This window comes from Erinaceus europaeus, chromosome 20, assembly GCF_950295315.1.
Source record: "Erinaceus europaeus chromosome 20, mEriEur2.1, whole genome shotgun sequence".
Classification (NCBI taxonomy): domain Eukaryota; kingdom Metazoa; phylum Chordata; class Mammalia; order Eulipotyphla; family Erinaceidae; genus Erinaceus; species Erinaceus europaeus.
In genome coordinates, this window is record NC_080181.1 from 8,459,638 (window position 1) to 8,473,851 (window position 14,214).

The 14,214-nt window shown below is 42.4% G+C and overlaps 1 protein-coding gene across 1 annotated transcript in view; it reads right to left on the bottom strand.

Moving 5' to 3' along the window:
- The window catches only part of GUCY1A2 (guanylate cyclase 1 soluble subunit alpha 2), a 204,435-nt gene extending 190,528 nt beyond the window's left edge, over positions 1-13,907 (bottom strand). The window contains exon 1 of the mRNA XM_007520679.3: positions 13,612-13,907. Within this exon, the coding sequence (XP_007520741.2) occupies positions 13,612-13,902 (291 nt within the window). The 5' untranslated portion in view covers positions 13,903-13,907. The remainder of the gene's footprint in view (positions 1-13,611) is intronic.
- Between the last annotated feature and the right edge of the window lie 307 nt (positions 13,908-14,214).

Genomic DNA, 14,214 nt, shown 5'->3' on the forward strand with positions numbered 1-14,214 from the left:
CCAAAATACATAAAGAGCCCATTAAAAAAAAAACTAAAAAATGGGGGGAGGATATAAGCAGAATCTTCTCCAAAGAAGAGGATCCAAAGGGCCAACAAACACGAAAAGATCCTCAAAGTCCCCATGATCAGGAAAATGCAAATAAAAACAATAATGAGGGACCACTCTGCACCTATGAGAGAGTATGTTAGAAAAGACAGAAACATCAACTGTTAGAGAGGCTGTGAGGGAAAAGGAACTTGCCTACATTGCTGGGAGGAATATAAATTGGCCCAATTATTTGGAAAACAGTTTGGAGATACATCAGAATGCTAGATACGAGCCTACTTATGACCTAGCAATTCCTCTCCTGGGGCTATACCCAAAGGATCTCCCCTGGACCTAGACAATGTGTAGCTACACCTGACAACCCCTGAAGATGACTACTGGCAGCCAGCCCAGAGTCTAGGGCAGACGGATGGGTAGCCTTTCTCTGCCAAGGGACATGTGTATATTTATAACATCATCTGAGGGCCATACAAAATTATCAGCTTAGAGCAGGGGAGATAGCATAAAGACTATGTTACAAACAGATGCCCATGTCTGAATAAAAGATAATAAAAAAATTTACTTAACACAGTAAATTCTCTTTATAAAAAAAGATGAAATAAATATAATTCAAAATTATCAGCCTAAAATTATTATTTCATGTTGCTATGAAAAGAACTCACAGATTTACTGAATTTTGAGTCTGGCCTATGGGTGCCTTGTCAGAGTCCTTCAAGCCAGAAGTATTTGCACACCACATGTGAACTGCCCTTCTCTCATCCAGCAGCTTTTCTTTTAACTATGTTCTTCCTTTTGCCAGTGCTAAGACTTGTCTCAAAATGACACCTATTATTCTGTCAGCTAAACTGTACTGAGAAACCTAAGTCTAGCCAGGATGACTCTGAGCAACCTAGGAGAGGCTGCTGTCCCTGTTCAGCTTACATTAAAGTGATGCAAGGGCACCCCAAACACAAGGCTAGAGTCCTATGGTGGTAGAACTGTGAGTGTAGGGAAGAGTGTCTCCAGGTAAGAGCAGAGAGAGGGAGGCGCCTGCCACCTTGTAGAGCATGGGACAACACTGTTGTACAGAAAGGAATAAACTTAGAGCACTTATTACAGTGTCTGATACATAATAAGGGCTGGACAATTTATCATTGTCTTCATCATTATAAATTTTTTTAATATTTTAATTATCTTTTTAAAAATCTTTATTATTTTTATTTATTTTCCCTTTTGTTGCCCTTGTTTTTTATTGTTGTTGTAGTTATTGTTGTTGTTATTTATCATTATAATTTTAACTGTTTTCTTTTTTACAGATCCACTCTTTGTTCATGGTTTCAACGTGATGTCATGACTTATGAAAAGGTGAAGGATGAGACAGAGAGTGAGATGGGGCAGGTGCTAGGGACTAAACGCAGGGCCTCTGTGCTATGTCTGCTGAGTCACCACCCTGCTACATGGTTAAATATGACTTTTTTTGGTCACTGGGGTTATCTCTGGGGCTTGGGGCTTGAGGCTTGCATAACGACTCCAATGTTTCTAGAGGTTTTTTTGTTTTTGTTTTTCCCTTGTTCTATTCTTTATAGAGGTGAAAGAGACAGAAAGGAAGATATTCCTGCAACAATGCTCCACTGTTCATGGAACTTACCCCTGCAGGTGGGAACCAGAAGATTAAACCAGGATTTTCATGCATGGTAATGTATGGGTTCTATTAGCTGAACTACTGGTAGACTGGATCTCTGAATTTGTATTATTATATTTTCTTTTCTTTTTCTCTTCTTTTCTTTTTTATTTTGGCAACAGAGTTAAGGCTGGGGCTTGATGCTGCACAATAAACCACCAACTCCTGCTGGCCAATTTTTTCCTTTCTTTTGTTGACAGAGACAGAGAGAAAATGAGAGTGGGTGGAAATAAGAAAGAAAGAGAGGAAGGGAGTACCTGAAACACTACTCCTCATCTTGGAAGCTTCCCCTTACAGGTGGAGAAGGGGACTTGAAGCCAAGCCCCTGCACATGACAGCATGTGTGCTCTACCAGGTGTGACACTACCCAGACACTTGATTTTACACTTTTAAAACAAGAATTATGTTACCCAAATGTCTGTCTGAATACCTCATTTAATGTTCATATTTAACATATATATATATAACATATATAAAATATATATAGAATTGGTAAGTGCTCACATGCTCAATACATGCAGTAAGACTGCAACTGTTATTAAGATTTTTCAGTGGACCATCCTTGTAAGCAATCTAGACAAGTAGAATAACCAAGAAATACTGTACACTCAAAAAATTTTAAGTATTTCCCCAAAATAAGAAAAGTATGAGAATGCAAGAAGCATAAAGAAAAGAGATATTTAGAGGTTTTTCAAAATATTGTGATTGGAGGTATTAAAATTAACAGATAAACTGTTGTCTTTTTCTACCTCTTTTCAGTTATAGATACACATAGTAACAATTTATTGTATTCCAAATACTGTACTATGCATCAATCTTTTGATTGTCATAATCCTATACTAGTTACCCTCATTTTATAGCTAAGAAGCAGATAAATCTTGAAGAATCTTACCAACAGTGCACTGAATAACTACAGGAGTTAGTGTCTGACTCTAAATGTGCTTTTTTCTTTTTGCCTCCAGGCTTATCACTGGGGTGCAGTGCCTGCACTTCAAATCCACTGCTCCTGGAGGCCATTTTTTCCATTTTGTTGTTGTTATTACTGTATTGTTGCTATTGCTGCTGTTGTTGGGTAGGACAGAGAGATACTGAGAGAGAAAAGGGGAAGACAGAGATAGGGAGAGAGAGAGAGAGAAAGGGAGAGAGAGACCTGCAGACCTGCTTCACCACTTGTGAAGCGATCCCTCTGCAGGTGGGGAGGCAGGGGCTCGAACCGGGATTCTTGTACCAATCTTTGTGCTTTAGACTGTGTGCGCTTAACCTAGTGTGCTAATTCCAGGCCCCCTAAAATATATTCTTTTCCTAAAATGAAGAATTAAGGAAACTGAATGAATGGTATGGTCCTCAAGAAAGCAGAGAAACAGCACAGTAATAACAACAACTTAGAGTAGTAAACACAATGTCTTCAATTAACTGTTCAAACTCTATTATGTAATTACCCTGACAGGAGACAGATATATTATAATATATAATTTCAGAGACAAAGGAATTAGATCTCCAGAGACAAATTAGAGCAAAAATCAGACTGCAGTATTTATACCACAGATGTACCACAAACTACAAGAAGATTTATTCAATCATTTATTCATCCTCCTAACATTTATTGAGTGCCTTTATAAATTAGATTTTCTCCTATGCAGATATTACTATCTCAACAAGACATGATAAGCCAAAAACCATGGTTTTACACAGTAAGTCCTATAGCGGCTCTCTACCTGCAGGGGAGTCGCTTCACAAGCGGTGAAGCAGGTCTGCAGGTGTTTATCTTTCTCTCCCTCTCTCTGTCTTCCCCTCCTCTCTCCATTTCTCTCTGTCCTATCCAACAATGACGACATCAATAACAACAATAGTAACTACAACAACAATAAAAAGATAACAAGGGCAACAAAAGGGAAAATAAACACTATTGTTGTGATGTATGTGAAATTAATCAGAAAGGTCATTCTGTCCCAATATTAATTCAAAAGGTTTATTCACAAAGAAGTATAGGCATAAAGCAATAAGGAAAAGAAGGATGTTTCAAAACATTTTTTTTTCCTCCACTGGGCACAGCATACTCAAACACAACAAAAATAGTTCAATGAGTCAAGTGGACTTGGTATTAAGGTAACATCAGAATTTATAGAGTTTTACCTCATGGTGGACTGGTTCTAGAGCAGTCTGTAAATGAAAGTTTCTTCAAATGTTGAATGGCTATTTATTTGGAGAGCTCGACTCAGTTGCTGAGTGAGAGACAGATTGGCTAAGGATGTAAAGGTAAAGAGTGAGGTAAAGAGCAAACACCTCATCACAGACCCCTGCAAGCGTCAACCCGGCTTTGACCTAGCACGTTATGACTGGGCCCTCCTCAATCGCTATCGAACAGGCCATGGCCGGTGCGCTGCTATGTTCCATCACTGGGGAGCCAGAGACAACCCGAACTGCCCCTGCAGCTACAGACAGACTATGACCCACATGGTCAACGACTGCCACCTCTCCAGATTCAAAGGAGGTCTCGAAACTTTACATCAGGCTCAACCTGACACTGTTGACTGGCTACGGAAGAAGGGCAAACGCTAGAAGAAGAAGAAGGATGTAAATATTAACAACCATCATTATACTTGCTATAACCTGGCATAATTTGGGGGATTGATGTACACCTCTGATGACTGAATTTATAGCTGCCTCCTTTCTAGGAAAGAAAAAAACCTTGCAGGTAGATTGGAAGAGGGTTTTTGTTGTTTGTTTGTTTCATTTTTCCTTCACCTTTCTGAAATCTGTTGAATTTAAGTTGTTGTACAAAAAGGCACCAGTAGGTGGAGTATGTGATGGCTCCTCTGTCCATCTTGGTCAAAGGCACATTAAGTAATGTTAAGATCAAAATGACCCTGGGAGTCGGGCTGTAGTGCAGCGGGTTAAGCGCAGGTGGCGCAAAGCACAAGGACCAGCATAAGGATCCCTGTTCGAACCCCAGCTCCCCACCTGCAGGGGAGTCGCTTCACAGGCGATGAAGCAGGTCTGCAGGTGTCTATCTTTCTCTCTTCCTCTCTGTCTTCCCCTCCTCTCTCCATTTCTCTCTGTCCTATCCAACAATGACAACAACAATAATAACTACAACAATAAAACAACAAGGGCAAAAAGGGAATAAATAAAATATTTTTAAAAAAGATTAAAAAAAAAAAAAAAGATCAAAATAACTCTCACAATTCTCCACCATCCCCAACATTGTTTGAATTATCATTTCTTTCTTCTGAGGGAGAAGGCCACAGAACACTTAAAACAATAACATGTGACCAACTGAACATTAGCAAGGGAATTAACAAAGCATTCTTTAAAAATATGGGAAGAGGGCACAGTGGGTTAAGAGCACATGGCACAAAGTGCAAGGACCAGCATAAGCATCCCAGTTCGAGGCCCCAGCTCCCCACCTGCAGGGGAGTCGCTTCACAAGTAGTGAAGCAGGTCTGCAGGTGTCTATCTTTCTCTCCCCCTCTCTGTCTTCCCCTCCTCTCTCCATTTCTCTCTGTCCTATCCAACAACGACATCAATAACGACAACAATGTTAAACAAGGGCAACAAAAGGGAAAATAAATGTTAAAAAAAATTTTTTTTAAAGAGCACATGGCGCAAAGCGCAAGGACCAGCGTAGGAATCCCAGTTCGAGCCCCCAGCTGCCCAGTTTCAGGGGTGTCGCTTCACAGGCGGTGTTTGTCTTTTTCTCCCCTTCTCTGTCTTCCCCTCCTCTCTCCATTACTCTCTGTCCTATACAACAGTAATACTAACAACAATAATAACGGCAACAACAAACAACAAGGGCAACAAAAAGGAAAAAAGGTTATATATATATATATATATATATATATATAATGAATGAAGAGTGCAGATATAATTAAAGCTACAGACAGTGAAGCCTTAAGCACCTCCCTGCTTTGATCACAAAAGATGCAGCCATGGGGTTGTCTTTTTCCAACTTTGTTCCCTCTAACTGGAGCAATGACTGCTTAGAATACACTCATCTCAGATAAGCAAGGCATAACTGAAGTTCACTGAGCCTAGACAGATGAACCTGAAGGCGTGGCATTCCATCCAGTCAGGCACAGCTTTGTTGTGCCTCACAGGAGTTTTGTTTCATTGCAGAATCCAGTCCCTACCTTCAACCCATCAGACCAGTCCTTCTGAGAAAGCACCACTAAACATTTTCTCCGGTTACTTCTTGTTTCCACTAAAGACTGATAGACATTAGGTTAAATAAAGACCTGTTGAAGGCACTGCAAATAAAGCCTGTACAGGAAATGATTTCTCACTGCTGAATCTATGAGAGCACTCACTCTCTTAATTCCCCAAAGCAAATCTCAAGCCTGAGCTATCTCCAGCTCCTCTAAAGCCTACATCATCTTATCCTGGAATTTTAGATCTTACGAGGTTATCTAAATTTGCAGCACACAGTTGTACTTTAGGTGTTGTCCTGAAATATTTCAAGAGCATGACTATGTCATGTTGTCTCTTAGTGAACTTTTAGTAATAGTAGTCTACTTGCTGGCAAACATTCCTCTCACTTGAGAGAGAACCGTGCAGAAGTATAAGCAGTCTTATATAGGAGACTGATTGGAAGAGAGTCATCATATTTACCCTCTTCTTGAAATATAAGTGGACTGCCCAAAGAGCTTCAGCAAGAGGATACTATTCTATCTGTTTCCTTAAGCATCACTTCATTCTCAAGTTTTGTTTTAAATGTCAGGTGCGAGTAAATTTTAAACTGGTTAGTAACTGTGCAGGTATAGAACCCCAGCAATAAACATGACAGGAAAAGTAAAAAAATAAATGCCTAACAGCTGAGCTATACACTAAAGATAGATGCTACTAGCTGGATGATGTTGCATCTTACAGAGTGAACATACATACACCATGGGCAGAATGCAATGAAAACTTGAAATTCCCAAATGAAATAAGCAATTTCTTGTTTCTCTAACATTTTTCTATTTTTAAAATATTTATTCCCTTTTGTTGCCCTTGTTGTTTTGTTGTTGTAGTTATTGTTATTGTTATTGATGTCTGTTGCTGGATACTACAGAAAGAAATGGAAAGAAGAGGGGAAGACGGGGGGGGAGAGAAAGACAGACACCTGCAGACCTGCTTCACCGCCTGTGAAGCGACTCCCCTGCAGGTGGGGCGCCAAGGGCTCGAACCGGGATCCTTATACTGGCCCTTGCACTTTGCGCCACGTGCGCTTAACCCACTGCGCTACCGCCCAACTCCCTCTCTAACATTTTTCTAATTTAAAACTAATTTGTTGTAGAATACCCACTTTCTACCAAATATGTATTCTTGTATTTGCACAGAATTTAAAGTGGGCTTTCATATTATGACATAGAATTCAGCAGTCTAATAAATGATTCAATCAGGCAAAAGACTTTCATGCCTAAGCCTCTGAGATCCCAGGTTCAATCCCCAGCACTACCATAAGCCAGAGCTGAGCTGAGCAGTGGTTTAGTGTACATGCCTCTGTGTGTGTGTGTGTGTGTGTGTGTGTGTGTGTGTGTGTGTGTGTGTGTGTCTTTCTTCCTGTATCTCTCTCATTAAACACATAAAAATAAATATAAAAAAGAAATGTTTGCATCTACAGTGTTTACATATGCTTCTATACACACAAGTCATAGCTAGAGAGTCAAAATGGGGGATCAAGGAAGGAGGCCAATGTTTTGTTTAAAGATTTGTTGCATATCAGGGAGACACAGAGATAGAAACTTACAGCATCACTCTGGTACATATGATGCTAGGAACTGAATTTGGATCATTATGTACTCGAGCCTGGCATTCTACCCGGTGCACCATCTCCTGGGCCTCTGGGACTCCAGTTCTTTGTTTAATGAATTGCTTTGGCAATGACAACAAAATTAACTCCCTTCTATCACAATGTTCTTCCTTTTTTTACTTTTTTGGTGGGGGTGAGGGGGCACAAAACATCTATTAACAATAAATTCTTCCAGTAAGATTTCTGGCATGTAATGTGCCAGTCCCGCATTATCTGCACGCTTGGTCAAAATCAACAGATCTCTGATTGAGCCCGTCATTTACTAATTTTGAGACAGCTTTACAGAGAATGCTGCTCCACTTCTACAACAGATCTACAGATAATAATTATCCTTATTCTCCTAAATAAAAAGTCCAGGCTCCAAGAAGGTAGGATTTGTTTTCCCAAGATCTCATCTTAGTATGAGGCCCAAAATGGCAAGTCTGTCAAGCTCCAAAACCTCAGTCTTTTCAACTTTGTCTTGTTGCTTCTCAGTGATTAGGGATGAGGTAGAGAAAATCAACAGATGGCCATGGGAAATTTGTAGGCAGTGTGGGGTGAGGTAGAGAAAATCAACAGACGGCCATGGGAAAAAATTGTAGGCAGTGTCAGGACCTTGAACGTGCATAATACCACCACCGCCATACCATTTGTTTCACTCATTCTCTATTTTAGAGAAAGAGAATGAGATATCCATTGAGAAAGGAAGAAACAAAGAGTGAGAACATTCACAAATCCATTCTACCATAGAGCTGAGCTAGTGCCATTTATGGTGTGTGGTGCTCCCAGGCAATGCTGGAGCTCTAGTCCAGGGTCTCACACTATCAGGTAAGCTGTCACCCATCCCCAACCACTACATTTTAGAGTATGGTACTTAAATTCCAGAGATGGGAGAATATGAAGCTACTACAATATAGTTTGTGTCATTTTCTAATCATAATGAATCTGCTGCTCAGAACCTTGATGGTCAAGTCAATATTTTAATAACTTCAATTAAAACAGATATTAATATTCTCACAAGTACATTGTAATTTTTTCATTATTTACATGCTAGTTACACTATCACATTCTATGGTGGTTTAATGATTTACACATATCAGAGTTGATTTTCTTCAACAGAAGTGAAATGTATGTCATTATGGCCTTAGACTTTTTTTAAAAATTATATTTATTTTCCCTTTTGTTGCCCTTGTTGTTTTTTATAGTTGTTGTAGTTATTATTGTTATTGATGTCATCATTGTTAGATAGGACAAAGAGAAATGGAGAGAGGAGGGGAAGAGAGAGAGGGGGACAGAAAGATAGACACCTGCAGACCTGCTTCACCGCCTGTGAAGCGACTCTCCTGTAGATGGGGAGCCGGGGGTTCAAACTGGGATCCTTACGCAGGTCCTTGCACTTTGCACCACGTGCACTTAACCTGCTGCACTACCGCCCGACTCCCAAATGGTATATATCAATATAATTTCCTTTATCAAAGTAACAACAGTTTTTATACCTTTGCTATTTGAATTCCAGCTCCCCTTCCATTTTTTCTCCTCATTGTGCTCTCAGTTCTTTGTATAATCTGTGTGTCAGGTGTTTCCCTCCCCCCATTTGCCTCCTTTCAGCTCTGTGTATTTTTTTTTCCCTGCCATCCAGCTCCCTATAGCTTCTGCGTTCCTTCCACAACATCTGCAATGTTGTAACAATCAATGATTCTCTAACTTAGGACAGCCTTGCCTCTGAGCTGTTCTCCTGCAGGCAAACCTAAAGCTGATGTCAAAGTGATATGGTTCTAAGTAACTGTCATTTAACAGTAAAAGGGAATAAGTTACTAAATTCACCCTAGATATAAAATCCCCACTTGTTTCTCCATGAATTCCCAAGCACTAAATTACTTCAAGATAAGTAACATAAAAATGTTTATACATCTTCAGTGTGCCCCAGAATTAGAGTGACCTAATCATTCAATGTGGGTAATAATAACAATTAAAAATTAAAAACCTTTTAAGATTTTGGAATCTTTTTTAACTTTTATTTATTTATTTTAGGTAGGACAGAGCGAACTTTAGAGAAGGGAGGGAGTAGAAATACAGACTGGGACACACCTACAGCCCTGCTTCACAAGGGAAATAGGGGCTTGAACCCAGGTCCTTGTGCACGGTAATGTGTGCATGGAAGCAGGTGCACCACTGCCTGGCCCCAACAACTATAATTACATTTTCCCTCAATAAGACCTCCTCGATGAAAGAACTCGAAATATATATGCTCCGAAGTCAGACTGAGACTATTATTTGGCATTTGCATTGCCAGCACTTTGCATAGCGCCTAGTAGATTCTCAGATATGTTATAAAACTGAATGGAGGAAATATCACTTTGATGTGCCTACTTAAGAAAGCAGTCAACTGTCATCGACTATCACACCCATGCTCAGTGCTCATTTTGTCTTTCACTATACCACTAAGGAAGTTGGCTTAGTGCTTGACAATACAATATAGATAGATTTACAGAATCCCAGACAGGGAGGGATTTTTGGTAAATTACAGTATGGTTGAGTATTATCCGAGGAAATGAATGTGCAGAAAGATGCACACATATTTAGTTACCAAGGACAGTTGATGAAAACCAGGACTCATAGTCAGCTTTAATTCAATTTACCTTTACTAAGACACTATTAAGTTTCAGAATTTGTATAGCCAGCATCACTCCATCTAAAAAAGACTTTAAATATCAAAAATGTGAGTGAATATTCCACTGATCAAATCACTAGCTCTAATCAATTAGTTGGCAATAGCCTAAAATTTATTAAATTCATTTCTATTCTCCTTGCTGCAAATGATCGTGACTGAGTCAACAACTGGATGAGACAACATTCTTTGGTGAGGTCATTGAGAAACAGGCACTTCTATACCAAGAATGTTTTTTCCTAAAGTCTACTATGGTAGACAGCTCACAACTCTCAAAACAATCAGACACACACACACACACACACACACACACACACACACACACACACACACAAAATCTAGTAAAGACTATTCTCAGAGCTTTTTAAAAAGTTATTCGGATCTTATTAAAAAAAAAAAAAAAGCGGGGGTCGGGCAGTGGCACAGTGGGTTAAGCGCACATGCCGCAAAGTGCAAGGACCGGCATAAGGATCCCGGTTTGAGCCCCCAGCTCCCCACCTGCAAGGGAGTGGCTTCACAGGCGGTGAAGCAGGTCTGCAGGTGTCTCTTTCTCTCCCCCTCTCTGTCTTCCCCTCCTCTCTCCATTTCTCTCTGTCTTATCCAACAACGAACAACATCAACAATGGCAATAATAATAACCACAATGAGGCTAAAACAAGGGCAACTAAAGGGGGGAAAATGGCCTCCAGGAGCAGTGGATTCATGGTGCAGGCACCAAGCCCAGCAATAACACTGGAGGGAAAAAAAAAAAAAAAAGCATAACTAGTCTCCCCAACTGTTAACAAAATGTAAACCCTGACATGGTCTTCTTCTTCTTCTTCTAGCGTTTCCCCCCCTGACATGGTAAGTGAGTGAAACAAACAGAACTTTTTTAAGTAGTGTTCTAGTCTGCCAAATAGAAGAAAATGAGAGGAAACCAAAGAAATAAGTCACTGCTTTCAAATATAAGCTCTATTTTCTTTGTATCACTATGCCTGTGGTGACACAGCTAGCCAATAACTGTCTATGCTGTGTGATGTCACTGACAGCTGCCTTAAAACACTGCAATGTTTACAATAGATCACCTGCATTTATGATAGTTTTCAAACAGAAAACAATCAGCATGTGGAAAGCACATATAGCCACTGCACATATTTAATCATTACAGTTATTTTCAAATATTTTCTCTGAACCAATGACTTGATGTCTATTTTTATCTAGTCTTTCAAAACTAATTTATAGAGGTCTATTATACAAGATGATAACCTATTCACAATACATTTGATGAAGTCAATTAGATCACTCCTGTAAAACTGACTTATAAAGGTAAAAATCAAGAGATTATTTCTTCCCTATTATTTTGGCAGTAATTAGGTCAGTTTATATTATCTACTTGTGCAAGTTGTCGAGGACAGTCTCAGGCTAAACTGGTATTACCCGGGGCAATGCCATTTCTTTTTGAAAATTTGAAAATGCTGATTGTTAGGTAAAAAGAAAAATTTGAGATTATAAAAATTCATTTCTCCCCAAATTATTACCTTGTAATGTCATTTTTTAGGCATATGTCTGTTAGACCAAAGAATTGTGACACTGCTCTAATGTTGTGTTCTGACACAAACTACCATGCATAAGAACACTGACTCTTCTGTAAAGTCCTTTGTTAAATATTTTTTTTACAATATTAAAATTTCCTTAAGATTATACTTCCTGGGGGCCAGGCAGTAGTGCAGCAGGTTAAGCACACATGACACAAAGCACAAGGACCAGCCTAAGGATCCCAGTTCGGGCCTCCAGCTCTCCACCTGCAGGAGGGTCACTTCACATAAGGTGAAGCAGGTCTATCTTTCTCTCCCTCTCTCGATTTCTCTCTGTCCTATCCAACAACATCGACAGCAGTAACAACAATAACAACAACAACTATGATAAAGACAACAAAAATGGGGAAAAAAATAGCCTTCCAGGAGCAGTGGATTCACAGTGCAGGCACCGCGCCCCAGTGATAATCCTGGAGGCCAAAAAAAAAAAAATTATACTTCCTGAGAAACGATTACACTAAGGAGCAGCATGCAGTAGCCATCCCTTGGGTGCATGCTTCCTAGTTTACCAATGGAAAAAGTGACAGAAAAGCAAACTGAAGGGAAGATGAACAAGAATGATAATCAAAAAACAGTTTCAGTGTCAAGGTAGGGCTGCATTTATGCAAAAGCCACAAAGACACTTGTAGGAGTGCCTGATACCAGTCCCCATCCCTTGAGGACTGTGTTGAGGTGCCTCCTACCATCAACTGCAAGCGTACTTTCAAAGGGGGAACTTGGGAGTAATCAAATAAGATCAACTTCAGATTCAATTTGGAAACTTCAATGGAGTGAAAGTTCCAGGTAAGGTCAGAGTGAGAACAAAAGTTGACTGAAAGTTTGACACAATCTCCTTTGGATTCTGTCTGCAATGGAAAGGATTCCTTCAAAACAGAGCTCATCAAGAAAGATAACGACATCAGTAACAACAACAATAATAACTACAACAATAAAACAAGTGCAGCAAAAGGGAGTAAATAAATATTTTTTAAAAAGACTAAGAGTGGTCTGGCATTCCTGCAAATGGTAAAAGTCAAGGATAGTGGCAATGCCTGAGAAGGAATGAGACACAAGTGTTCTGGAAGGATGCCTAGAACCTGGGGGTATAGAATGCACCTGGAATCGCCCTACAGACATAGAGCACAAGCTTAGAAAAAGCTAGGAAGACATCTGATCATTCGGCAATTTATGAGGGGCCTTATATAGAGATGGCATGAAAAAAAATGAGGAAGAAACACTGAAGACTCCAGGAAAGACAAATGCTAAAAGTACCAGAGAGAGCTAGAAAACCAGGTGTCAGGTTTACCCAAAGAAGATGGAGCTAACCAATGCCTGGTGAATAAAAAGTATGAAATGCGAACAGGAAAGGGAGATGGGGGCTGGGGAGGAAAGTTTAGCGATTTCATCAGAAGGCAGCTGGAAAAAAGCATTTGCATGCCAGTTGTTTAAGATTTGAGATAAGGCATGTTAACAGAATGCAGAGTCAGCGGAATTCAAAGACGTCCGAAGAGGTCACCCTAAGACCCAAGACAGCCAAGGGATAAGAAAAGGAGGAGGGGTTTCCAGGAAGGGATAGGGATCCTTCGGGATGCTGGAAAACCGAGAGGAAAGGCGTGGGGGTGAGAAATGCAGGACACAGGGACTGCGAAAGTTTGGGGGAAAGAGAACAGGTGGGTGTGAAAGAGCGCCAGGCCGTGGGGGGGAGGGGGGCTGCGCCAGGGGCGGGGGAGCCCCAGCAGCAGTTGGGGGGCCGCCCCTGGAGACAGGGGCCCCGAGAGGGCAGTCTCCTCCGCGCCCGGCCTTCAAAGCCCCTTCCGTCCGGTCGGTGCCCCGGGGCTGCCCCCCAGCGGTCGGGCTCCGCGCTCCGGCGGGCGCCGGCGCCAACTTTCCCGACCCCCAGCCGCCCGCTCACCGAGGGCGCCGTGAGGCGGCTGATGCTCTCGCCCAGCGAGTCCAGGTTGACCCTCCGCCGGCGCTGCACCCTGCGGGCCCCGGCCGCCGCGGAGGCGGAGGCGGAGGCTACAGCTGCGGCGGCCGCGGCGGGGGCCCGGGCGGCGCCGGGCCGGGGAGGCGCGGGCGGGCTCCGGCTGCCGTTCCAGCAGAGCCGAGCCAGGGGACACTCCGCCTCGTCCTCGGGGCTGGTCTCCAGGTAGTCGGAGCCCAGCGAGCTGAAGGACTCAGACGAGATCTTCCTCCGAGACATGCTGCGGGCGGCCGCGGTGGCGGGCGAGGCGGCGTCAGGCGCAGCGGGGCCACGGGGCGAGGCGGTGACACTCGGCCGGGCGCGGGTCCCCGGAGCCTCGCAGCCCCCCGCGCCAGCTGCTCATGGCGGGAACTCGGGGCGCCGCGGCGGCGTGGGGCCCGCGCTCGGGGCCGCCGGGGTGACTGGGGCCGCCGCCTCCGCAGCCGCCCGCCCGCTTCAGCGCCGCCCCGGCGCAGGGCCGCTCGGGGGCGCGCGGGGAGGGCTGTGCGCCGCCCGCCCAGGACGCTCCGCCGCCGGCGCCCCGCGCCCCCT